This window comes from Brachionichthys hirsutus, unplaced genomic scaffold (genome assembly GCF_040956055.1).
Source record: "Brachionichthys hirsutus isolate HB-005 unplaced genomic scaffold, CSIRO-AGI_Bhir_v1 contig_273, whole genome shotgun sequence".
Taxonomy (NCBI): domain Eukaryota; kingdom Metazoa; phylum Chordata; class Actinopteri; order Lophiiformes; family Brachionichthyidae; genus Brachionichthys; species Brachionichthys hirsutus.
The window spans coordinates 39,272-66,987 of record NW_027180466.1 but is presented as its reverse complement, the minus strand read 5'-3'; the positions used below and the strand labels follow the sequence as shown (position 1 = coordinate 66,987).

General features: G+C 38.8%; 1 protein-coding gene across 1 annotated transcript in view; it reads left to right on the top strand.

Annotated features, from left to right (window-relative positions):
- Nucleotides 1-27,716, top strand: part of LOC137915108 (dual specificity calcium/calmodulin-dependent 3',5'-cyclic nucleotide phosphodiesterase 1A-like) — a 48,760-nt gene that overhangs the window by 20,575 nt on the left and 469 nt on the right. The window contains exons 6-18 of the mRNA XM_068758594.1: nt 14,755-14,868; nt 15,988-16,170; nt 17,033-17,099; nt 17,251-17,367; nt 17,562-17,702; nt 19,353-19,453; nt 20,108-20,236; nt 21,087-21,188; nt 23,446-23,566; nt 24,469-24,550; nt 24,734-24,854; nt 26,031-26,206; nt 27,173-27,406. Coding sequence (XP_068614695.1) covers nt 14,755-14,868; nt 15,988-16,170; nt 17,033-17,099; nt 17,251-17,367; nt 17,562-17,702; nt 19,353-19,453; nt 20,108-20,236; nt 21,087-21,188; nt 23,446-23,566; nt 24,469-24,550; nt 24,734-24,854; nt 26,031-26,206; nt 27,173-27,406 — 1,688 coding nt within the window. The remainder of the gene's footprint in view (nt 1-14,754; nt 14,869-15,987; nt 16,171-17,032; nt 17,100-17,250; nt 17,368-17,561; nt 17,703-19,352; nt 19,454-20,107; nt 20,237-21,086; nt 21,189-23,445; nt 23,567-24,468; nt 24,551-24,733; nt 24,855-26,030; nt 26,207-27,172; nt 27,407-27,716) is intronic.

The following is a 27,716-nucleotide window of genomic DNA, read 5'->3' as shown; positions in this document are numbered from 1 at the left end:
CTGTATAGGACAAGTTGATGATTAGTGTATCTCATTTTTATTCCCACACAGGAGCCAAATTACTGAATGGATAATGCTTTCACTTAATTTGTGACCATGCTGCAGTGGTTACTGCTTGTAGTGTTATGCCACACCATCCAGGCAAGCCCCCAACCTTAAAGGAGATATATTATGAAAAACTCACTTTTCCCATGCTTCTACATTATTTTGGTGGTTTTTGGTCATTATCAACCAAAAAAACAGCAAAATAAACCATCAAGTGAATCCTGCATAGTTTTTGTAGTTCTGCAATCACCTACTGAAACTCGTCTGGCAGAAATCTCGCCCCCTGTGATGTCACAGAGGGCGAACGTGCAAAAGATGTGCGTGCAGATGCATGCGCATTCATTGCGTGCACGAAGCTGCGTGTTTCAGTTTTGTTTTCAGAGGCTTTTCTGACAGAGCTGTTTCAGGCAACATTTGTTTGCTATTTTGACAAAAAACATTACAGATATTTCATATAAGTGTCTGGGAACTGCGATACCTTGTGGAAAAAGAGTATACCTGCAATATGTGGTATTTAAATGGTATGATGCAGTCTGCCGAGCTTCCAACTCTGTTGATAGTACTGTGTACTATCTAGTAGTCTGTGTGTTTATTTGATAATTTTTTGTTTCTCCTGTCTTACTCCCAGACCTGCTGTATTTGTTGGATTGCAGCCTTGGAACCTATGCAGGGCGACAGCACATGTTTTCGGAGGCAGTAATGAGTCAATCTGCTCAGCCGTCCACAGCCTGACCTCTTCCTCCTATTTTCAGTCTTTAGAGTGTAGAAACTCGCCTGTGTGTGTGTAAACATGTTTGTTTGTGCAAAATAGAAGCTTTGAGATAAGGTGACAGAGATGGCATCAATCTAGTCATTTAGAGGTCATTCTTGCAATTTCTAGTCGCAGCAATTGCACTCAAGGAAACAGAAGGACCAATAGAGGGAACATTGGATGAAGAAAATTGCTAAATTGACTGAGACAAAAAAAAGTGCAAGAACAATGGGGAGGAGGACAGATATTGTTACCAGGTAAAATTTGACTTCATTGTCAATGTTAGTAATCAGGGGACAAGTCTTCCAGGCAATGGCTGCCTCTTAAAATAACCCATTAGATGCCATTGCCCGAGCTCTTTTCTGTGTTTCAGGGGCTATTTGTCAGTCGCCATATCCACTGTCTATTTTTGGAGATGATCCATTTGGCACAAAAATAGATTGTTGATTTGAGTTTTGAATTAGCTGGCTATAGAGCAAACACAATTACAGTACAGTATATCACATAAAAGAAATTCTAGATGATAGAAAAATGTTAATCAGTTAAAAATAGCAATTAGAAGAAGATATGTCATGTACGGCTTAAGGGCAACACTTACTAAAAATGTTCACTTATTTTTCAGTCTCACACGTCAGGACTAATGGATGCAGAAAAAGAACAAATAATCAAAATCCTTTCTTCTGCTGTAATTGTTATTTATTGTAGTTTAGCTAATCATTCCAGAGTGGTTGTTAAATTTAATATTGATGTGTGTCAAAGAATAAACCACACTGAATATCTACAGTAGCTTTAAAAAAAAAATTTCAATATAAAAAACACAGCTTATTTCTGTCTGAAGGTGCGAGGGAGTAGACAGACAGCGGCCCAGCTGTTAGAATGTCACGCCTCAGTGTCGGCCATTAATGGCTTCCTGGATCTATTTTTAATATCTTGTATCTGTGAGAGTTTTTGGATTTTTATTTGACCTATATTTACAATATCTAATGTATTGTAATATTAATAGCCCAATGCAGCAGTAAATCCATTGTTTTGAGACATTTGGCATTTAAAAAAATCATCCAGTAGTTTAAAGCTCACTGAACACAGAGCAAAATACCTCCTTTTTTCCCTTTCCCTCATCCTCTCATCCTCACCCTTTTACCACATCCCCATCTCACAACTAACTGAAGACTAGAGATAACATTGCCCAGTTCAAATGAACCTCCAAGGTTTGGATAATTAAATTCCTCTCATCCAATCTTCTTTCCTTTTTCCTTTCCCTCCACTCAATCCACATCAGGTGCTTCTTTTTCTGAGTATTATTCACTCTGCATCACAACACTTAAAAAAAAAACACACAGTTGCAGAGGCTTCACATATAAGATCAAATACTGCATTAGTTATCAAAAGGAGATCAGATTGAATAGACTAAAGCATGGGTTATTTATTTATTTAGTCTTTCTTTAGCCAGGAAGGGCCCCGTTAAGTCCTGGAGGAATCTCTGTTTTACGTTAAAAACATAATCCAGAGATAGCATTGTCTGAGGGGAAACGCAAAGACCTGCCTTAAAGAAACTATTTGGCATGAGGCGTAAAGTTACAGCATGCACGTTTCCATTATGTGCCAAAGGGCTTTCACCCTGATTATTTTCTCAATCGTCGCTTATTTCAGAGGGACTTTATTGAGCTAAGTGCATTGCTACTCTGAAGATTGATTACAAAGCCTAAATGATAGGCTTTTAACCTGAGTTGAGGTTAGGGTGGGATTGAAAACACATCACAGGCTTTCTTAGCACCAGTCCAGCACACGAGCCTTCCCCTTCCTGCCGCCTGCAGCAGATAATATTGCAGATTTATGATGCAGACTGCCTGCTTAATCTGGTTGTTTACATCCACTCCTTCCTCCACTCTGGATGTTTGTATGGAGGGTCTTACCCCAGCACAGAGGCAGGTAGATGGAGAGATAAAGCGGGAATGCAAAACTATCTTTAGACTCAGTTTGTTTATTTCAGAGAGACATTTTTCACACCCTTTGTGAAAGAGCGTGTGAATCCTCTTGTGTTTGGTGTGTACTCATGTGTGGTGACCATTTGTGAGAGAGAGAGAGAAAGAAAGAGAGAGAGAGAGAGCTCTGCATGTGCTATTCTTTATTTTCAGCTCACCTCATTCATTTCCAGCCAGGCCAGTCATTTCTGTCTTAGTAGAACTTGTAATTATAACACACTGTTGCTCACAGTCTGTGTTATAAGCAATGTAATACACCAAGTATGAAAAAATAAATACTTTTCTTGCTAAAGCATAAGATGGAAAACAACCTAGAGAGAATACATGGTATTCCAATTTAGCAGTGATATATTACGTCAGTAGAGACCAAAGTCAGAGCTCAAGAAGAGTCTACGGCAGTCGGCTTGTTATTTCTAATACTGCTGCTGCTGGATGATGTTTAAATTATTTATTTAATGAGTCGCTCAGATACATTCTTTGGTACTTTTGGCATACCGTATACATAAATTGAAAGCGCAAAATTATTAAATGAAAATCAGGGCTGTGATTCTTTACAGATTGACTGTGACGTAGACGGTGGACTCTGAAGGATTTGGCATCAACAACTGAAGCCTGTTTGATCTTTCTTGGCCAGCAGCTCTTCTGTCAAACATGCACAGCTTAATAAACACTTCAGCTGTTTGCTTCTGCGTATGTGATGATGTGTAAATTGATTTGTTTAAATGTGTGATGATGAGAATAAACCTGTTGGTATTCTCTTTGAAGGGTCACTTTAAAGTAATGCTGGGACTAACAGCAGTGGAGAAGTCAAGCCTCTGTTTTCCCGCACAGTTTGTCTAACATTCGGACACGCATCCCTCCCAGGAAAGAAACATTCCGTACCGAAACTCACTGTTACACACTTAGGATTTTGTACTTTCTGGGTCACATCTTATAGATTTTGTTTAATTCATATTCTAACAAGGACAGTTTTGGCGAAACATTGATGTGCATGGCCATTGCATGCTGGGATGAGAACCTTTGTGTGTGTGTTTTGCTGGAAGGGCCAAATAAAGTGCACTCAGATGTCCTTGTTTTTCCAGGGGGGAGAAGGACAGACTGGGGCTGACCTCACTCACCACAGAGCACCACTTTTCAGCTTGTATTGATCGATTAGTGTGCTTGTTTGTATGTAGTTGTGTGTGTGTATGTGAGTGTGTCTGAAGATAATGACAGCTGCTGTATGTGCCCTCTTCTATTTCCCTTTATTTCTCCGGGTCTGCTCCTGCTTGTGTTTAAGAACTAAGCAGAATGGTCTCTAAATGTGGAGTCATTAAACGTATCTGCCCCCTTCTGACACGATCGAGGCCATTCAGCCAGAGGAGAGTATTCGTGACCCAGCTTTTTTCCTGTGTTGGTACCCACATCCATTGTGGATCATTACGTCTGGATTACTCCTGTAATAATCTATGATTCAGAGCATTATGTGCTGTCTGTTATTACGTTGGTGTTCTGGCTTAGAGTCAAACAGATAATCCAATTGAAAGAGCTAGTTTATCTCCCTCTGGTATTTCATTGAATTATCTGACTGACCTCATCTCAATGACCTGTTTGTGTGTGTGTGGCTGTCACCTTCACCATTGTTTTGCTTCAGGGATGTGACTATCTTTACAGTAATTACCCATCTCCCTTTCTGGCCTTCTGGGTTTTTAAATCGCGCTCCCACGTGAGGTTGTGCAAATGCGTAAGTCACACATGAAAGGTCGACCCAAAGTCAGGCATGGACAGATGTCCCCACTGTCGTGGATGTTGTTGTTGCTTTTTCTGCATTTTACATCCCGTTAAAGCTGCTATATGCACTCAGAAAAGCTGTCATGTGTTATTTTTGCTGATTTTAGATTTGTGTATTAAAATGTTTCCTTCTCTGCCGATTAACAAAATAACAAAATTATTCGTCAGAATTTTGTCTTTTGTTTTTTTTAGCTTTTTTTCCTACTTAAAAATGTATTGTCTTTCTGCTGTCTTGATGGCTGGATTTATTTTTCATTCGTAAAGAGTCAGATTGCAATCAGATTTTTGATCTGGCCATCAGAGGTCATAAATATGACAAACATTTCCTAAATCTCTTCTGGATTTGTCTGTATAGAAGATATTTTAAATGACAGATGTAAATGTGGCTTGAATTTTACTAAGAATTATTTAAATCAGTATAAAAATATAATATATGGTTTTGTTTTCATTGTTTATCTAACCTAACCCCACTCTAATCCTAAAACTGTAGAGTAAAAACACATGTGGAATACACAGGGAGATTTGTGAGATGAGCTTGGCCTTCCAGTATCAAACATATTTGAAACATTTCTTTCTTTCTTTTGAGGCAAGGCATAAGAAATCTCCAAATAATTCAGTAATGACAGGTTTGCAGCAAAACATAGTTGTCACATGCTGATTATGACCCTTGAGAGTTCCTCTATGAAACCAAAACATTCCTTCAGGACATTCAGATGCTCAGTAGAAACAATGAGATTCTTTTACAACAATGAGACACCCTCAGAATTTACTCCTCAGAGGCCAATGTGTTCTGCAGAAACATTCATAAAGTTATGAAGTCATCAACCAAACCAGACATTAAAAAAAACTGCTAAAGACCAACTTTTTAATTTGTTTTAAATGTTTGCTGAAATGGTTCACATTAACTAAAACATACTTGAAGATAAATATAAATGAACCCAGGAAATCAGCATAAAAATGTGAGGAAGAGGCGACACTGTTCCAGGTCATGGACACAAATAGGTTTTCACCTGCAGTAATTTTGCCAACACTTTTCTTTGGCAAATGTTCTTCATCAAGTAACAGTACTGTTACTAATCTGCTTGCTGTATGATTTGTTTGATGTACACAAGTGATGCTATTTCTTACTTCTTACTTTTGCTATTTTACTGTTCATCTGAGAGTTTTATTTTTTATTTTCATATTTTAATCACACCTCCAGATGGATCATTTTCATCATTCATTATTTCATCATCTTTTTGGACTGAAAAATGGGATTCAATTTCACGTAATCTGTAATCAGATGAAGAAATTACTTAAAATTGTAATGCATTCAATTTGAAATTTGATTCTTTTATTAAATGTATAAATGAATGCCATCTATTAATGATGCAGTTGTGTGAGTCTACGTGGATATTTCCTGTGTGGCTTAATGAGACAGAGCCTTTTTAATTTCTAGTCTGCATGAGTCATCTAGCAAGGGAATTCAGTGACCTTTGAAAATTTGGTTTCATCGTATTAGATGGTTTTAAGCAAATTACTGGCATTTAATGATGTTGTTATGGAGTGGAAACATGGTGGAGAACTGAATAATGCAGCATAGGAGTGGCCAGGAGACAGATCTTGCTACAGAATATTAGAATTTTTCATCATTAATTCAATTATTGAAGAAACTAATTTTAGCTTTGCTTACAAAAACTTATGTTACATGTCACCATTTTTATGCCTCTGCCAGAGAAGAAATGCAGTTACCATACTTATATTGATAAGGGTTTGGTCTCTCAAAAGCCAGAGAACAACATTTATTCAGTTTTCACATATTTTGTAGGAGTATTAAAGGTGTGTATCATAATAATTTTCTTATTTATCCAATTTGTTTTTTAATGATGTTATGTAATTTTGCTATTATTCTGTTAGAATAGAGGTTACAGTCTATCTACATCATTTATTATTTTGTAATTGGTATTACTATTTTAAGTAGTAGTCGTGGGTATCAGCAGCTGTCGGGTGAAACAGAGGTCATTCGTTTATTGAAAGGACGTTGATTTGATTCCCAGCCTCTGCAGTCTACATATTTCATCAGTGTTTGATTGATTGGTTGATTGGTTGAGTAAATGGTTATCGTCCATGATGAGGTGGTGCCTTGTATTGTAGCCTCTGTGTGTGAATGAATAAATGCTTGCTTATGTCATACTGTGTGTTCAGTCTGACTAGAAAGGTGTTACATAAGTAAGGTCAGTTACCAGTTTCATTGAAGTAATTCAATACAAGTAATTTGATTATGCACTACTTACTTACTGTAAATAGATAACAGTAATTTACTAATAATGTAGTAACAAAACTGTAACCAATATTTTGTTGTTTATACTACAGGAATAATGAATGAATTATATATTTATTTCAAGTAATGTACTAAAGTACAGAAATAGACTGTGAAAAATAATCTTTGCAGTTAGCTGCCGCTTATAAATTTACTGTGAACACTCTCACAATGTGGACTCAAAGTGGATAGAAGGGAATTCAGTTCCACTTTAAACTGTATAGCAGTCATAATGTTAGCATACCAAGATGACCATTTGATGAATGAACAGCTATTTGTTGTCATGGGCTGACTACATTGTGCTGAAGTATAGGATTATGTTAGGAAAGGTTTTGTTCAGCCTCACCAAACCAATAAATCATCCTCAAATATGATCAATTTATCAATTAATTCAAATGCCCAAAATGAGAAAGAGATTCTGATATTTTAGTGGCAGTGAATGTTGTAAATGTAACCTTTAAACAATACTACTTAGGCTAAATAATAAGATATTGTTATGTTTTTCAGTTTGCATCAAAGTCCATTTGTCTACTTAATATCTAGGAGCTGTAAACAAAGTGACCCCTAAAATATAGTACTTTGTCGCTATTGTTAGGCAACACACACAATCTGACAGCAAAGAGATTACTTGATAACACTCATTTCCACATACAGTTTCCTCTCATCTAGCCATGGAATGCATTATTTAATCTCTCAGATTACAAAACTCCTGCACCACTGTGCACTAGGGATTATGTTCCAGCATCAACACATGTCATGTGAAACATCATTTGAAAAGAAATACCCAGCCTAGTATTGAAGGTGTGGTCACTGGAGAGAAATCAAGGATTGGATTTGTCTGTGAGATTAGAGATTGCACTGGTGTTTATTCATTTTTTCATTTTTTTTGGGTGGGGGTCAGTCTTAACGCTTACAGCTTTCAGAAACACTTAGTAAATTAAATCACAGACACTTGTGACATATTGAGTGCATGCCGACACATATGGTATAAGGACAAGATGCCACGTTGTATATTTGTATAGTGAAAAACTCTAGAGAGAGAAATATGTTCTGTAAGTGTATATGTTTTATAATTTCCACATGTGAAATGTTGGAGTGGCAGTCATTGCTCAATGAGGTCAATTTGTGCAGTTGCATCGAAATGAGTCTGGCCACTGAATCTTGATTGCAAACAAGGTTTCTGACTGTTGCCGATTGCCATCGAGCGTTTGATAAAACTTCTTCACTGTTGCTAATCATCTATAAAAGGAGCACATTATGTAAATACTCTTCAGCATTCCCAGCTTTTTATGCAGATATGAATTATATGTTTCATCACTGTGGCAATTGTACATAATGCACTGTCTGGGACTGCTTTAAAAGCTCTTGTTTCTTTGAAGATACAAGAATGTGCCAAATGCATTTTTTTTTAGTGTTGACTCTCCAACAACCTTGTCTTCTGAATGCAGAGCTGTTTTGGAAGTGAGAGTGGTGGTCGTCATAAAGATTAACCCCCCAAAAATAAAAAATGATGTGTGAAGCAAAGTGAATTATTTATAATTGTCTAAAACAAGCAACCATATGAACGTGAGTTAAAAAATGGCAGCTGTGGGTCAGTATTCATTTTCTTATGTATGAAACACAAGGTTCTTGATAACGGCCCTCAAAATAAGGTTCTCACAAATACCGTTTTGAAATTCATGTTACCTTTTCATCAGGAAAGGTAACATGTACACACCATAAATTAGCACAAATACTCTTTGTAAATTTACAATATGAAATAGCATCACTTGTGTATTAGTATGGACTGAAGGGCATTTTTATCGAAATTCATTGTACCGAAAATAATTGTGTGTCTTGCAACACAGAACCAAAAAGACTGTTGTTCTGTGATTTCAAAATACTTTTTTGCTGCAGACTTCAAAAACATTCCCTTGTCCCTAGTGTGCTCTAACATGAGAGGCGGACAATCCAGTTAGCCATTAGCGAGTCCATTAAATCCTTAATTATACCATCTTTCAGTTGCATCTAAAGTGTGGTGGGCTTGCATTTGTGCCACAAGTTCATTTGCTTTTCTTTGACCTCTCTCTCACTGCCCATTTGATCTTTTCTGCTGGAGTCATAATGGTATTAATTGGCCATGTCATGCATGTTTGATGACTAGTTCTATTCTCTGTGATTATGACATAGAACTTACTGGAATTTAAAATTAATTATTAAATTAAACATTGGTACCTCCTGAATGTGGCTCTTTTTTAATCAACATTACAATTATTTGTAATTTATGTATGTATTTATTGACTTAATATCACTACAATATCCACCTATAGCAAGTAAAGCATGATTATTGCTTCATGGTATGATCTAAAACTCTTGACACTTAATGTTAATAGTGATATTGTCTTATCAAAAAGGACTTGGAACATAAGACATGCTGTTACATGTTAGTCAACAGTCATTCTCTCCTGCTGCACTGTAAATGTATGTATTTTTTATACATACTTTCCTGTGATGTGTTTTTGAGGCAGATCTTTTATTCAGTTAAGTTCCTACAGCATTAGTCAGCTGTCAGACCTTTCTGGCTGTGCTCCAGTGAGTATTTCCCATTTAATGTTTGTAATATGTTGTTATTTATATGTTGGGTTCAAAGTTGTCTGGTAATATTGATATTAATAAAATATGATGTGATATAAATGCCACTGTTTGAGAAACCAATGTATACATGTACTGTATACAATACCATGAAATGATGAGCATTTAAAATTCTGTTTTGAGTCAAATACTTAAATTACGTATGTAGATTTATAGATAGGTTTAGTTTCCTGCAAACGAAAAAGAACTTCCCTTTGGTATCTAACCGGACGTGTACAAGCAGCAACATGTACTGTATATAATATATGGGTGAGATATGTAGAGTATGAACAGTGGAATGATAAGATATAGATGTATATACTGTAGGAGTGTATTAAGTAAGAAAGTCAAGAGGCTGGTTAATCTTCTCGACTAAGGATGTATACATTTAATGTTGCTTTATTAAACATGGAATTTGGAAATACAGTTTAAGAGTTAAACGGGTCGATAAAAGACCATATGGCAGATAAATGCTCGCCCTTATGAAATCACAACTTGACTGGTGATAAATTAAACACGCACCCTCTGCTGCTGCCAAATGGTCCGTTCTCATTGAGTCATTTTGTGCAGGCGAGAATTTATTGAAGCCAGTTTTCTTATATCTTTATGACCACACCACAGTGACCGTGATTGAATCAAATGTGTGTGTATATGTGCAATCATCCTGCTTCCAGTGCACTGTAATATATTTGTTAATGTTAAATGGCTCACATTGTTAATATATTATGTGAGAAAGACACTGAAAGATTATCGTGCATTCATTTTCACATGCAAATTCTGTACTCATGCACATATATGTATTTGGGTTTTTTTCTCCATAAAAATCCTGGTGAAGTTTGGACCAAGAGCTCAAAAGCAAGACAACAGCATTTTATTTTATTTTTGTAGTACATGCAACGGGCTATTAAGAGTGGTGCCATATAGTTAGACGTATCCGGCTGGCACCATTATTCCATTCAAGGAAAAGGGTATTCTGTGGAGTCTAACATAACACATTGATAACAACTTTGGTTCACAGACATAAAAATAAAAAGAGATGAATTCAAGGCAATAGGCTAATCAGGTAAATATAAAGACAGGGAAAACTCAGGGATCATGTCGATCCTGGTGCATTCCCAGTTTGAGTCAGTGGTGTGTGTAATCATGACATTGCACTACCATCGCTACATTGACGAAACAATGTGTAAAAACATATTACAGCATCTAATCATACATTGTCTGTAAAATCTGCAGTAGTATTTTGGACATGCGTTTGTTTATGGGATATTCAATCACTGCCTTGTACAATATGAAGTACGGATCTTGATGGAAAGATTATTTATTTTGGGTTCACGGTGTTATTGAAGATTTCTTTTACTTCTGCCTTTGGATTTGATTGGCAGACTTTGACACGAGTGGGCTGCATTCAGCCAAGCGATGATAATTTTTAAGGTTTCTTCTGTCCTTCCATTCACGTCACTTCTGTCACTTGCAATCACCCACGGGAAAGGCTTTGTTTAGAATAGAACATTTTGAAGGAGTAACCAAGTTTTTCTGAGTGCAGCTCGATTGACTTTAACAATATATGTCATTTTAAATTAGCAGCACCAGCAAGCTTCCGTCTGAGTCTGTGAGCTATTCCCCTCCGTAACTGAAAGGGTACCAACACTCGCTGTGAGAGTCACATTAATATTTATATACATATACAGTTCAGACATTTAGCTCAAGCGCCGCTGCAAACAGAATGAAAGAAGAGAGTGGAGTTTGAAGGCATTTTTAACAAGACACGTTGGCCTGAACTGTACCAAAAATGTATCTGAATCCAAATCCTGTGTTTAATGGTTTAATTTGTTCGGTCATAAGCGTTGCCAAAAGTAGCACTTTTCCTCCAAAGTAATACAGTGTGGATTTATTAAAAATATATACTGCTGACAATTTATGCTTGTAATTTGAGATATAAATGTTGATTGTTGAACTGAAAAACGCAAAAACTACAGTACCGGTAAGTCAAATGGAAAGCTTTTATCGTTCTTTGAAATGTCTTTGCTTCTTTTCTGTTGATGAAGATTCTTGAAACTCTTGACAGAGTGGCTAAAGCCTTTTATTCAAATGGTATCATTTGCTTGAAATCCCTTTTCTGTGTGCTGATTTCTTTCAATAATGTGATTTACTAAAATAGAAAAGGCTTTAATTCAACTAAGAATTCTAAATCAGTTTAGAGTCATTTTATACTAATACTACTACTACTACTACTACTACTATTAACTTTCATCCCTAAAATTTATCCAGCATCATAAAATGTTTAGTTTGACAAATTATTTCCTGCTGGAAAATCCTGCTACAGAAACCGTGAAAAATATCCTCATCCACTTCGTGGCCTCCACAGACCCACTTTAATCAGGACAGACGTCATTTTGAGTGAATGAATAACGGTTATATTGCCTTGCGCCCAATAAAATAGGAAGTATGGGTCTTTGCTGATGCGGCCACATCGTGACATCATCATATTTATGAGGGGGAGCTGAGGCAGTGAGTAGAACAGAGGGAAAAAACATGGAGGAGGCCACATTAGTGATGGTACAATGAAGAAAAAGGCTTAATATCTAGAGAAGACGAAGAGTGAACTGTGTGTGCAACATGTCTGTACGTGAATGTTAATGTTAATGCTCAAGCGCTGCATTGTGCAGCTCTAGTGAATCTAATCGTCGAAATCGTGTCCCTGATTCCACTCAGCATCCTTCAGCATGTACAGCTATAATCAGAAATGTCCGTGGAGACATCGAACATGTTGCTACACTTTGATTTTTCACGACATGACAGGCTGAGTGTACATGTCTGGATTTGTTTTCTGTTTTGGGGGTTGATGGATGGATTCCAACACCTTGATCTAAGAGCTCTGGCACGTCAACCTTTACTCAGCGACCCCACCTCGGCTGCAGCCGTCAGCAAAATATCGAGCTGTCAGGCAAGACACATGACAAAGTAAATCCATGAAACATAGATCAAAGATCCTGAACTCAATACATAGAGCTTCTCAAATTATTATTATTATTTATTTTGGGCTCACGGTGTTATTGAAGATTGCAGCTTCAATAGTCTCTCCCTCTTACATTTACAGATGACAAAGGTGAGAGATTGACACAAATTTAAGTGCTGGCTTGCGCTTTTAGTTTGACCTAATTTTGGTTTCCTATTCATGATATCAGCTGAAACAAATGTGTTTGCTTTACTGAAAACAGGAATATTCATGCAAGAAAGAAAATGTTGAAATGGATTTCTCTGCTTTAAGGTTTATTGTGCAGCATAGAGGCAAGAACAATAAATCTGTTGTTGAAGGAAAGAGCGAAGCCTTCTGCAGTTTTTGTGCCAGAGTTTGGCAGGATGAATCACACCATTTAGGCAGCTCTGGTCGGTTGAATTATTTTTGGCGAGGCGGTGTTTATGACGGGATTATTTAAATATTTCAATTAATCTCTATCAACCATTTGAATTGGCAGTATATTTGTTGCAATGTAGTTTGTGGCACTAGTTGTGATGTCTTGCCATCTGTTGCTTTTCTCGTCATGAGAAACATTTTTGCCAAATGAGTATGCCAAAGTTGGCTGAGTGTGTTTTTGTGCCGCCGCCTTGACTGGTTTAGGTTTGCAATTCTTTCACATTCATATTCTTTGTGATGCTTTTGTTGAGTGATGATGAAATGATTTATTTGCAGATCTGTTTTTAATGGTGAAATGTCAAATTTGGCAGATCCACCGGGCAACTCCCACCTTTTCATAGTCAAAATGACTTTTTTAAAATCGAGAATGGTGCACGTTTTACATCTAAAGCGGAATGCTTTGCTCCTGGGATCAGATTTGCAAGCGGTAAGGTGCTTCAAATATTCTCAAGTAAACTGGGACGACACTACAAGACCCTGAAACAACATCAAAAGCCATCGATGGCATGATAGGAGACAGAGGTTTGCTGCTGTGACAGTTCCATCTTTTGCAGTGTTCCCCTGCATGGACTTATCTTTCCCTGTCAGTTCCACACTGTTTTTAGAGGAATGGAAAACTGGACTTTGGATGTCACGTTCTGTCAAAGGGAGGACATTTGTCAAAATGTGACAATGTAATGCACAAATCAGCCTTAAAACAATGTTTCTTTTGTTTGGTTGAAGCCTGCAGCTATACACACGACACATCTGACCATTTTGATTAACATATTTTCGTTATAAAAGTTTCATTTTAAACAAACAAAATAATATATTTTTCTTAAAAAAAAAAAAAGAACTTTCAAGAGACAAACATTTCTGTCATTCAAACAAGTACTTTCCAAATAAAGCATAGCATGCTAGGAAGAAAAAAAAAATCAATGCAGCAATGCCACAAATAGGAGGCGCTGTGTTAAAGGTGTTGGGGAATTTTTTCCCCCCTTTTCCTATGCATTAGCAGGGAAGCTCACTGGCACACGGATGTTCTTAATAACCATCATTACTGCCTACCGACGCACATGCACAGTGATTCTACAGTTGAAGATTACTGTTCATCTATTTACTTCCCTATGCTTCCTAAAATAGCTTGCAGTGGCTTAAAAGAGAGATTTCAGCATGCGAAGCAGCTGTTGTTTTAGTTCATGGGGTTAAGGGGCGTTTTAGACCTACAGTAGTGCTGCGGATCAGTCTCTGTAAGTACGCCCTAATTATCTTTTGCACAGTCCTACATATGGTACTAGTTCAGTCATCAACAGGTGGCAGCAATATGCAAATGTTTTTAAATGTTCTGTTAAATCGGGCAAGAAGACTGCACCACTAGTCAATGTGAATGCTAATAATGTTGGACTAAAAGAATTGCAATTAAACAAGGTTGGCATTTATTAGATTACATACATTCACTAAAGCAAAATAAGATGCATGTCAGTCTAACTGCACAATATGTAAAATGTAAAGGCATTTATATTGTAAGGTAAGGTAAAAAAAAAAAAAAAAACATCTGCTCAAGATATTTTAAATATAACTTGTCTTTCAAAAGCAGCATTTCCCTTATACTTTGCCTGTGGAACGTGGTCAGTTTGTACTATTATGGGATTGGAGGGGTGTGCAAATCAAAAACGGATCTTGAGCGTATTGGGAAAGTTGTATTTCATTCATTCACTATTACTGTTTCACATTGTGATTTATGCCAATATGCCGGATTTGTCTTTCAAAAGAAGAAAAAAAGAGGGTTGTGCAGCAGGAACCAACGGCAAATGAATCCAATATCAGTTACAATTAATTCATCATGTCAGGTGGGCCGAGGAGTAATCTCATTTGTTAAATGACTGTTGAATCTCTGTTTTAGATTAAGATGTCTGGTGAAGCAGCTGGAGAGAGGAGAGGCTTCCCTCACTGACCTCAAGAAAAACCTTGAGTATGCAGCATCGGTGCTGGAATCTGTTTACATTGAGGAGACAAGGTAAGAAGATGGTTGGCTATTACAGCGGAAGAGAATACATATTGACATGATATGATTCATTGATTCAAATCAACAGCATTGCACACACAATTGCAGACATTGTGAAATGGATGACTGTCAGTACAGGAATTAGCCCTTTCTATAGTTATTATTTTAATATTTGCCATTTCGTCTCTGAATACTCTTGATGTCACTGTTATAATGAAATCGATATTTAACTTGGACATGGTGTATTTCAAAAAGAGCTAGAAGGATTGATTTAAAACCCTTTTTAGTGAGGCTTAGCTACATCAAAAAAGATTTCAGCACCTCCGAATATAATAATTCTAAACTATTATTATCATTTTGAAATCATTTTAGCCCTAACCCTAATTATTTCTCTCATTGCTAGCGGACAAGTCACTAAATCTAACTAAAAGCTAAAATTATATCAGAAAATGATGATTTTAATAATTATATTATGATTTTCTGACATCTTTACTGAATTCTTTACTGCAAAGTTCAACAAAAGCCACAGAACGATTGTTCTCATGTTGATAATAATACTGCATGATTGAAATTAGGGTGTAGCATATAGAAGGTGGAAGCATGACAGTAGTTAAGTGCAGGTCCAGAATTCCAGACAAACTCAGGCTTATGGAATTATATAAGACTCTAGTCATCTCGATCCCACCAGATTAAGGCCAACGATGGCATGACCATTCCAGGATGGAGGATCCAGTGCTGAATCCTTGTTGTGCTGCGATTATCAGTGTGATGTGAATGCGTTTGCCATAAGAGCATGTATTCAGTTCAGGGAGCGGAGACAAACAGGCTTTGCTCTTGATCCCCTGTACATGTCAACACGACAATTTAGCTGTGGGAAATTATGTCACACAATTGGAATCAAATCTCCATGGTGTTTCAGCAGTCCTGAGATGTTTGATGTTGCATAAGAGCTGATATTATTTGATGGACTGCACTGGGATTTGAGTTTGATCTCCTGTTAAAGCAGGGCCCTGATAAACTCTTTCATGTTTCAGCCTTTAGTCTGTGTATTCATCTGCCCTCTCGTCCTTTGTTTCTTTTGGATGTGTTTCTGTACTTTACCTTGTCTGTCTCCCTTCTGCCGTCTTTTAGACGTCTGGTGGACACTGAGGATGAGCTCAGTGACATCCAATCAGAGTCGGTGCCCTCAGAGGTGCGGGATTGGCTTGCCTCCACCTTCACCCGCCAGATGGGCCTGATGCTGCGACGTAGTGAAGAGAAACCTCGTTTCCGCAGCATTGTTCACGCTGTCCAGGCTGGCATATTTGTAGAGAGGTAAACGTGTGCACAGAGACACACTCACACACTGCTAAATAATAATTAGTGCTAAAATAATTTATATGGATTGTAACCTCTGTTGCTGCCGTGAAGTTCTGTCTCATCGGTCCGCTCCCACCAGTGTAGCTCAGAGCCTCTTAAAGCAATGATATCAATGTTGAGCTTGGGCATTACAAATACACAGCTGTTCCCTTCTTGCACATCTCGGTGGAGTTTCTGCTCATATCTTGTACATTTTGGCCATTTTTGCAAAGCGAAATTATTTCATGTCTTGAATTCTGATTCGCTGATCCACCAGGCAGCGGTTTTGATGTGTTCATTCTACTGTGAACATGACTTGGTGTGCAATGTGGCATGCTCCATCAAAATTTAAATCTGTTGGAAACATGTGTGCATCCTCTGCACAGTGACTCACTCACCTGGTTCCTCCACACATCATCACAACCTCGGCAAGCTTGGCTAAGCACAATGATTCAGAGAGTTGTAGACAGCTCTCTCAATGAGTGCTTTATCACAAACTTCATGCAACATGCATTTGTTCGAGCCAGTAAACCTAAATCATGTAAGACATAATCTTTCCTAAGATGATTTCACAGAGGGTATTTATGTTTTCAGGCATTTACAATGAAACACTGAGGAATGCCAGATTAAAAATAGATATGAAGACACTTGAATCCAACAAACCAATAAATTACTTGTTTATTATTTTGGAAAAAAAAAGTCCTATTCTGACTAAATGGGCAATTTAACATTAAATTACATTTAAAGAAACTATTATAAGACGCGTGCTCTTGAAAAAATGTAATTTTGATGCATATTGAGCGTATTGCAGGATACTGTTTTTATCTTATCCTAACAGGATGTACAGACGTACCTCCAATATGGTTGGACTCAGCTACCCGCCTTCGGTCATATCCGTGCTTAAGGTATTAATTTGTACACACGCATCCGCGCAGAAGCACAGATAAGTCACAACAACTGTATACATCTATTCACATGCTAAAATCAAGACGATGCACATTGAGCTGTTTATAAGAACATGTTTTGTTAAATTTGAAATTCTTCTTCCCAATACAGAATGTTGACAAGTGGTCGTTTGACGTGTTTGCGCTGAACGAAGCCAGCAGCGATCATGCGCTCAAATTCATATTCTACGAGTTGCTCACAAGATACGACCTGATTAACCGTTTCAAGGTAAATCCACCAGGACATGACATAACTACAGTCATTTCACTATCATCTGCTTGTCATCGCAACTAAAACTATTCCATATAACCTTCGGGGGTTCCCAAAGCCTGATGTGACAAAAGTGACTGCTCTTTTTTTTTTTACTGTTGGCCCTCTCTTTTCAGCTCTCAGTCATGTGCTGCTGTTTTATCTGCCGACAGATCCCGATCTCTGCTGTGGTGTCATTCATAGAGGCTCTAGAAGTGGGATACGGCAAACACAAAAATCCCTATCACAACCTGATGCACGCGGCTGATGTCACACAGACTGTACATTACCTGCTGCTCAAGACTGGCATGGTGGTGAGTCGGATCAGATGGAAACCTGCGAGCTAGAAACCTTCACAAACCAGTCACGTGTGCGTGTGTTGCTAGGGAAGCTTAGTCTTGGTGATGCTATCCACATGGTATTCAGAGCGTCTCCGTCAGCTGCTATATGCCAGCCTAATTACAGCTTTCCTGACATGCAGCTGCTAAATATGGCTTTTTTCCCCTTACAAAATCCAAAAGCGACTCTCCTGAAAAAAGCCCCTTTTCTGAGAGTAATTTTGAGAATATCAACCCACGATTTTAAGACTATCTGACAGAATGTGGCTGATTAATTGTTATTGTCTCAACATTTTAAATATCTTCCTATACTCTTTGTATGTTTCATTTTGCTGTTGTTCTTTTTCCATCTGGTAGCCTATATTTCATTCATCCCGAGCAGAGTAACCTCCGGGCATTTCAGATGCTGATTTTATAAAAACACACAAAAAAACAAAGCTGACCCCCTCCCCACAACCAGCCGGCCCCTCCTGCCTCCAGTGTTTTTATTTAATCACCTTAATAAGACGGCTGCGACAGCTGTCATCGAGGCGCGTTTCTTTGGGCAGTGCCTTGCTTTGTAAAAAATAATACTTTTAGAACCACAGGCTCTTGGGAGAGCAGGAGTAATGCATCTATCTTATTGTTGGCCCTCCAGCTTCCATCAGCAATCAACAGGTTATTCATAAAGTTGGCTCCATGAGGAAATACACTCAGGGATGGATCGGCCAGCCTGCTGCCACCCATGCACCCGCCCCTCCCTTTCCCCATGTTCTTAATGGATTCCCCACCCCCGTTGTTGAGTAGTCACCACTATCGACTCGGCTTCCAGAACTAAATCCTCACTGTGTGCTTGTGGGTGCACTCACATGTCAGAGGAAAATGACCAACTCCTTGATATGAAAATGTAGCAAGCATTGGAAAATAATTCATGGACTTCCATAAAAGAAAGCATATATACAGCATACACGACTAGATGCACCTCTTATTATTCATGTTCATTTAGTCACCAACACTCACAGAAAGCTATTTTTAATTATTACGCTTTTAAGAGGTACCCCTACGTTCGCCCTTTTTGTCCGATTCTTTGTCGTCACAAACTGACCATTAATGGGTTGCATTTGGATCTAAGACATAAATGATAAATGGAGTGCACTTATATAGCCCAAGGTGCTTTACAATTAAGCCTTGCCTCAGACTGAGCTACTGTCAGAAAGGCAGAGCAGAAGGAGGAGTGTGACAGTGACAGTTTTAAATGTTACACTCAATAGTGCTTGTCTCATCTAAAGTTTCCTTTTTGCTTTGCTGACCTTTCCTCCATCTTCTCCCCACATGTCTTCTTTCATCCCCGACTCGAATGTATTCCTCATGTCAAAAAACTCTCCTTGCATCCTGTGTATCACTTTTCTCCTTTCCATTTTTATGACATGCTTTCCCCACTTTTTCCGTTCACTGGCTTTTCATTTTGCATCTTTAATTTCTGTCCGTTCTCTCTTCTTGTTCTTCCTGTTTTCCTGTCTTTTCCATCTCGCCGCTTCCCCTCCTCAACACCTCTTCCATATCTGTATACATCTGTTAATCTTCCCCTCGTCCTGCTCCCTTATCTACCCCCCACTTCTAATCCCATTTCCCTTCCTTTGCCTCTAGCATTGGTTGACCGAGCTCGAGATCTTTGCAATGATCTTTGCTGCTGCAGTGCACGACTACGAGCACACGGGGACCACAAACAACTTCCACATCCAGACAAGGTAATGGATCACAAAATTAAATAATGCATGGCACCGACTCACCCGATCAATGTTTTAATTTACAGAAAGGGGCCTTTACATTGACACTGAGTGCTTAGAGTGAGTTAATAACACAGCAAGGACTTCTGTTCCAAAAAGCTTTTGTTATAAATATGACGAGGAAACTTACTTATCCTGTTAAAACTCACCAGGTTCATTTCATTCATTATTTAAGTATAGATCAATATTTTTGCAATGAGAATTGTCTTTCTCTTCCTTCAGGAATTTGTTGGTATAAAGATTGCTTTAATTTAAAAACCTTTACAGAAATATGCACTTTTTCTGTGCACAATATGCTTGAGGGAAGGAAGTCATCTTGTTATATGACAATTTAATTTCAAACAAATGAATAGGTAATTGTCTAATTTGATCTTCACAGATTATTTCAGCAGTGGTTAGTTTCCGAGGGCTGAATGAAGAGCTTTGTCTTTTTTGTTAAAAACAACACTTTGATCCTTTTCTATTGTCTGATGTTTGTACATCTTCAACGCTGTCCGCCTTCAAAATATTGAATTGCGCATTTGACTGATAATTGAATTATAGCACCATCCAGTTAACATCCAAGACTTCTCTGTAAGCTGTTATTTCCAATATAGACCAGCTTCTCTTCAACAGGTCAGACACAGCTATCCTGTACAATGACCGCTCAGTGTTGGAGAGCCACCATGTCAGTGCGGCGTACCGCCTGCTGCAGGATGATGATGAGATGAACATCCTCTGCAACCTGTCCAAAGATGACTGGCGGTCAGTGTGAACGATGCTTGCACTTAGACCGATCACAATGCAACTTTTTTTTGTTTTGTGGAAGTCACTAATAAATAGTGAAGCCAACAGCATTATCTGGAGGCACACATGCATGAGCAGCTGTGTCCGGATAAAGCTCGACATTGTTTTATTCTACATCGATTAATGCCTACTGACATTCAGACGTGTGGCATCTGGAAAATCTCTGATTCTGATGACGACATGCTTTCACGTCAGCGTTCAGTAATTTTTTTGCTCCCGTCGATATTTTTCAACTTGCAAAAAATGATGTGAATAATGTCGAGGGAATATTGGCATCAACTCACATGTACCTGTGACCTTGTTTGCAATCACGTCATGTTTGGAGTGAACACAGCATCAGACAGACAATATCGGAAGAGGAGAAAGCAGATGAAAGAGCTGAGTGACAGCAAGGCGAAATAAACGTGTAGATGCAATTGAAACGCCTTTTGACAGATGGACATGGAGACATGAGATAGAAACCTGAGAGGTGAACAGATTCACTCTGCGAGAGAGAGAGAGAGAGAGAGAGAGAGAATAACAGCTGCGCTCAGTGGAATGAAATTGAAACTAAGGTGGATTAGCAAAAAAGAACCATTAAGTGCAAAAATGCATAAATACATTAAAGGGGATGTAACTGCAATTCAGCAGAATAAGCTGGACCATGTCAAAGCAGATGGTATAAATAGCTCTCCAAATCTATGTAAGCGGCTCTTATTTAGCACAGATGTGTCTAAAATTAGTCCGCTTTTATCACCCATGACTTTGACATTTCATATTGCATCACATTGATCAGGCTTTCCTGTCTGTCCTCTCTGTTGTCATTCAGAGAGCTGAGGGCTCTGGTGGTGGAGATGGTGCTCGCCACAGACATGTCCTGCCACTTTCAGCAGGTCAAGACCATGAAGAACTTCCTTCAACAACCAGAGGGGTCAGTCATCGTTTTTTCTACCTCTACCAGACTTCTTCATGAACCCTTTCAAACAGGCAGTGAGGCAGCAGCACATTGCTGCTTCAGGTCATGGTAATAAGCCTGTTCAAAACACAACAGAGCGTAGCCAGAACTTTCCTTAATTTAATGAATTAATTCATGTCATATAGTTTTAGTTCTGCTCCCTCTGCAGTCACATTTAGCTGGTGCTGATCTTCAGGCAGACAGAGAAATGAAAGTGAGCCTCTGTATCTTGCCAACTGTCATGTGACATGATGAGTCATCACTGCTGATGTGTCGGCTACACGGATGATCTTTGTTGACCTTCAGGCTATTATTTTTAGACCGATAAGGCCAGGCACTCAACAACACGAAGAAGCGGCATCAGGAGATAGAAGATACCCACCGGGCCCTGCAACACTAAACTGATTGTCACAATATTAAAACGGCACCACTCTTGCAATTGTCTAATATGTTAATCTTAATTTTCAAGAAAGAAAGTCAATGGTGTTTGTGTTATGGCTTTTTTTTTTATGTGTTTACATACAGACAAAGGGGCAGAACTGTGGCTATGCCCCCCCCCCCCCCCCTATTAAATGCTGGGGGTAGGTTATTAGTAGCTTCCAGAGAACATATCTTGGGATCAACAAAAAGCTGCCCCCTATATATGTTTATACAGCTCCAAACCCAACAGTGCTGAGTGGAGGGTAATGTTCTACCGCATAGCAAACGCACACGTCCATGGATGAGAGATGGCTGTCTGCAGGAAGCTGTAATGCTGCATAGACTGTAATGTGAAGTCATTTCCAGCCAGCGCGCTCCAGGCCTGCTGAGAGCGCACTTTAAGACCCAATCGGCCACAGATGGAATGAAGTGAAATTTGAGCTCATCTGTCTCACCTCTGAGTAACATTGTGTTTGTGCATTTGTTAGTGTGTGAATATGTGTTTTCACGTTGCATCTGTTTTCCTTATCGACTGTGACTCTGCATTCATGCTTCCATCCATCCAACATGATATTTCGATACGGTCATCTGGCGGCTCCTCAGACATGATTGGTGTCTGATGAGGTGAGATGAAGCATCTTCACACTGTGTCCCAGTGTAGCAAATGGATTAACCGAATCAAGAACAAATGGTGAAAGGGGAATATGAAATAAAAAAACAGACACACACACACATCAGTGAGCTACACTGGTGGGCTGGCTGACATGTTTCTTTATTACCATAAATGCAACCACTATTTTATGATGAGTCACTGTCTTACTGTCAGAACCACTTATTATCAAAATGTGTATTAATCCACCTTGAAAACGGTCCCAAAAAATGCGTTGCTTGTTGAACAGTGTTTTAAGACATTAACAAGACTTGAAACAAAAAAGAAACTACATTTGTGAGCCTTTTATTTAAGATTTAAGTCTTCAGTGGGACCATTTGTCTCTGTGATGTCCATGCATATTGGACAGCTGATATCTATGCATATTTTGAAATTGTGCATCTTGCAAGCAGGTGAATTTACACTATGTTGTTACCTTGTTTGCATTTAACGTGACACCATGCACCTGTAGCTTGTGCGTTATGCCTTCGTTATAATATCATTATAACTTACAGAACAAAAGTTGTTTTGTTAAACAAATCAAGTGGCTTTTTAAGATATTTTTTATTACCACAGCTGAGGGCTACTGTAAGAGCTGCACACAACCGCTACACTGTGGTGGTTAGACAGATGTGCTCAATGATGATCAGATGTGAGAGGCAGGGAGGAGGACCGCATCCATGTCAGCTCACACACGGGTGTACACACACATACTCACGTGCACACAGTCCTTGGACCGATGGAGTTTTTATTATGTGGTTCTTGTAGAAGCAGGCATTTATTGTGTGGATGTGCAGCTGTGCCACATTCATACTGCTTTTCATGACTGAGTCTGTTTGCTTCAAGAATTCTTGGAAATGCTCACGTAGCCTCGAACCAACATTTTTCAATCTCCTTATTGCAGATTTGTCTGAAATATCTGTTTGTCTTCATGATGTAGTTTTTGCCTCGAGCAGATGTTTTATCTACCATATGCAGCTGTATTTGACAAAATCCTCTTCAAGCCATGATTACACGACAGTAATATCATTTCAGCTTTCTATGGTTTGGTAAACCTCGGAAAACTATTCCGCTGCATCCTTCCTGTTTTAGATTTGTGTTATTAAAGGGAATATTAAGAAAAAAATGTCATTCTAAATTTATTTTCATTGCTCTGTTTTGAAGCGTTGACAAGCCCAAAGCCCTGTCCCTGCTGCTGCACACCGCAGACATCAGCCACCCGGCCAAAGGGTGGGACCTCCACCACCGATGGACCACCTCCCTGCTGGAGGAGTTCTTCAGACAGGTGAGTGGAGGTACATTGAGTAAAACAAGAGTGGCTAATCTGAATGGATTAATCTAAGAAATAACTGAATGAAATTTAATTCAGTTATAGTTGAAGTATCACCTCTGACAAATAGCTTCAGACAGAAACACTCAAGAGAGTGTCTCTCCTTCTGATCTTCCCAGTAAACAACTCCACTCTTCATGGAAAATGAAAATGAAATACAAATGCTATCATGAAAATCAATTAGTCAGATGTTCATCTTCTTCAGCTGATGTTCAAATGAGATTTCTTTTTGCTCATGTTGGCCCAATGGTTGGACCAAAATTGCCCCATGCTTGCCCTACTATGTAAAAATAAACGTTATTGATGGCTGTGTAGTATTGGAAGAACTTGCTCTCTGAGTACTTTTCTAGTAGTAAAGGTATTTTCTTTACACAGTTGCTGCATAACTTTAAGATTAAACAATGTGCGAATGGTGCGTTGATTCAACATTAGTGGAATATGCCTTTTGTCATTCTTAAAAATGATTCCAAAGCTTTTGGCTATACATTCTAAATTGTTTTTGGTAAATGTCAGTAAGAAAGACGGATGGATAAACACATCCATTATTAATCCATATTAAGATCATTATTATTCTAGTTTGTACAGCAGCTGCTTTCACAGTGCATCTGTCTCCAGGGATATGAATTGGCAATAAATTGCTTCACCAAAGAACATTGCCTCTCAACTCCAATCTTATCTGTTGGTGACAAAGCAGAAGAGAAAATGAAACACATTTCTGGTTTAATAAAGCGCAGGCCAGAGGCCAGTCAAATCTTACGTATGTTGAAGGAAGTGTTATTATATATATATTTATTTATTTATTTTGATCAATGGAGGACGGACAATTATTTTAATCAAGGCAGCTTTTTTATTTCCAGGGAGACAAAGAAGCAGATCTTGGTCTGCCGTTCTCTCCGCTATGCGACCGGAAGTCCACAATGGTAGCACAGTCCCAGATCGGTGAGAACCCCTCCATCTTTTTTCTAATCTGAAGTAAAAAAAGAAAAAAGAAAAGAAAAAGCACAGCATTATGATGATTGCTCTGGCTTTTTTCATCTCAGTCTGCACTCAACAGTTGAATAATACTTAAGAACATGAATATGTATTAACTTGCATTACGTTCTCTGACATGTTTGTCTCCAGGGTTCATAGACTTCATTGTGGTTCCCACCTTCACTGTGCTGACAGACATGATGGAGCGTATTATCACCCCACTCATCGATGAGGCTACCCATTCAGGCTTTGCCGGCATACGGCGGTCAAGGTGAGAGATCATTTGAAAATGATGACTTTCTAAATGGCTATGTCCTGCAGAGCAACAGGACTGCATAGATGAAAGTGTGAATCAGTGTTAACCAGCCGGTGTGGTTGATCAGGGCTGTAAATTGTGCTGTTTTCCACCATTTACTTCTCACACATTTGCAACGAGCGGCTGGCTTGGTGAGGTGATCGGACATCGCCAATAACAGCGTGATGGACATATTGAGAGCAGCAGATGTATATCCCATGAGTAATCCATTTCCATGTGTGGAAATGTCTCCATCTTTCATCAAGAGCCGCATAACTTGAAATTGATAATTTATAGATGCAAGTCGAGCTCTGCTGTTGTCCTTGATTAAGAATTTGCCATCGTGCTGGACTGGAATACACAATCACCTCAAGATACATCAGGAGAGGACTTTATCTCTACTGCCTTGACTCCTTTATTTAGTTATTCTCCTCCAGCTTTCTGCTGACTCAGGTATAGGCAAGGCTTTGAAACCAAACAATTAAGCAAGTGCAAGTCGTCTTTTCTTGAGTAACTTCAATTTTTAGTTTTCCCATGTAAAGATGAATTTGAATCTGTTATTTGTTTAGACTTTGCGTCGTTTAAAGTAAGCTGTTTAGAAAATGAGTCTGGCGGGGCATCTTCCTCTGCACCTGCGCATCAATATCAGCCTCCCCGTTCTCCTCAGCAGCAGTCATTAACATCCCACAGTGGGCCTCCAGTGGAAGCCAACCAAGTGGAAGTCTCAGATAGCGCTGCCGCTTGCGCAACCTCTTTGTCTGTGAACACGCCTGGGTGCTTGGACCTTTTCATGGCGGCATTTATAGCTTCTTCCAATGAACTGTAATGATGGCTCCCTCTGCTTTTCTGCCTCTCTTTTCTTTTCCTGAAATCAGTTTTTTAAGCAAAGGTTCTGGCTTCATCACCACTTTGGTTCATTTTTGAAATATTTCAATCTAGGCGTTTGAGGGTATTTTATTTGACTTTCAACAAATGTTACTGTGTTAGAATAGGATGGCCAACACTGCAAACATGATACATGATTCCCTTATAAGCGTTTTATGAAGGTGATGTTCGTGTTTATCTCAAAGCCATGCTGTGTCAGTAGCACACATAAATGCCAGCGTGGCTATATGGGCTGTAAAAAAAATGTCCTCTCAATTGTCTGTGCAGTCTGAACAGTATTTCTTCAGAGGAGCCCAAGAGGCAGACCGCGAGGAGCTCTGGCTCAGACAGCAGCTCATCGGGGCAAAGCTCTCTGCTGACAGTGGACATCAAGAACTTCAAGGCGTTGTGGAATGAAGACGTGTATCAGAATAGAGAGAGGTGGAAAACACAGGCTTTTAAAGGTACAGTGCATCCATTTAATCAAGAATAAAATACAGTCAAAGGATATGATTTGCGGTCTTATAGGGGTTTTAGCTCTCTGGTAAAAGTTGCAATGTCTGAACAGATCATGAGATGGATTAAAATCTGAAACGTCAGCTCGTAAAGGTGCAATGCTCTCAGCGACAGCTATAATTTTAACATTTGCTGTGCTCTTGGCGTTTGCTGCGGTCTTAGACAACAGAGGAGGGATTTGGCTGTTATGTGTTAGTCTAGGATTCTGTCAGACACATGGCGATCACTAAGCCCACAGGCAACAGTTTTTGTTTCAATACAATTGAATCAAGTTGTCTCACTATTTAACTTGTCATCCATCATAAAGGCTATCTAATACAGTAAAATTGTGTTTTAAATTTCAATTATAATTCTTTAAATTAGATTAAATATAATTTGACTGCTCCTGTGGCTGGTATTTATCCTTCTCCTGCATATCTCTAGTTATATCGTTTTACATAATCAAGACTAATTTCGTGAAAGCTCATGGCTTCCATCATCATTGTCTGCTACGAATGCGCTAAAGAATCATTGTACTCTATTTGTGCAGCACTAAGTGGTAGACTGACAAAGTTATAAACTATCTGACAATTATATTGGAGCATGTAAGACCCACATGTTTTCAAAAAACAGCTCTAAAAGAGAGTGTTAGATTCATCAGATGGACTCAAACACGACTCAAAATGAACGGTAATGTTGCTTTATAAACACTGAATGTGCAATGAAGCAGCTGTTTGCGTACAATCTCCCCACGTCAACTTAAAAGCCGATAAATATGAACGCAGCCGTTCTGCTGGAATGAAACGGCACATATAGAAATCTGCTTGATGTCAGGTCTGAAAGAGAACAAGTGATCAACCACTGAGTTTAAGTAAGAATTTCTTTGTGATGATCACATGTATGCTAACCGGCCTGCTTACTCCATGTTGCCTCAGAGGCGGAAGAGAGAGCTAAAAGGGAAGCGGAGGAACAAGCCCAGCAGGAAGATACTATCGAGCCCCAGGAGGTCCCAACAGAATCAGGACACCCTGAACCAAAGAAGGATAAATTAGAGGGGGAGGCACCCCAGTCAGCAGAGGCCATCAGACCGCCAGATGGTAACGCAGAGGAGACGGAGCAGGAGGCGCAGCCAGAGAGTGTCAAAGACAAGAATCCTCCTCTGCAGAATGGTACATCCCATATTCTGTCCGATTCCAGAGCCATAAGAAATGAGACAATTATTTCACTGTGCTAAGTATACACTCTGTTGTAATTCAAAGTAAATGAAAAATATATAAAAATATTCATAATGGGAGTGTTATTTTTATTTTTTTAGAATTAATTTGTTGTGAAAGTCTGAAACAGACAGGGAAAAATGTTGCCTATTTGTTTGACTATTTGTTTGTTTGTTTGTTTGTTTGTTTTATTTTTTGTAAAGTTAATTACAGAGAGAGGATACCTTGAGGATTGTATTATTTTGCTCATATTAAGTCCATGTTT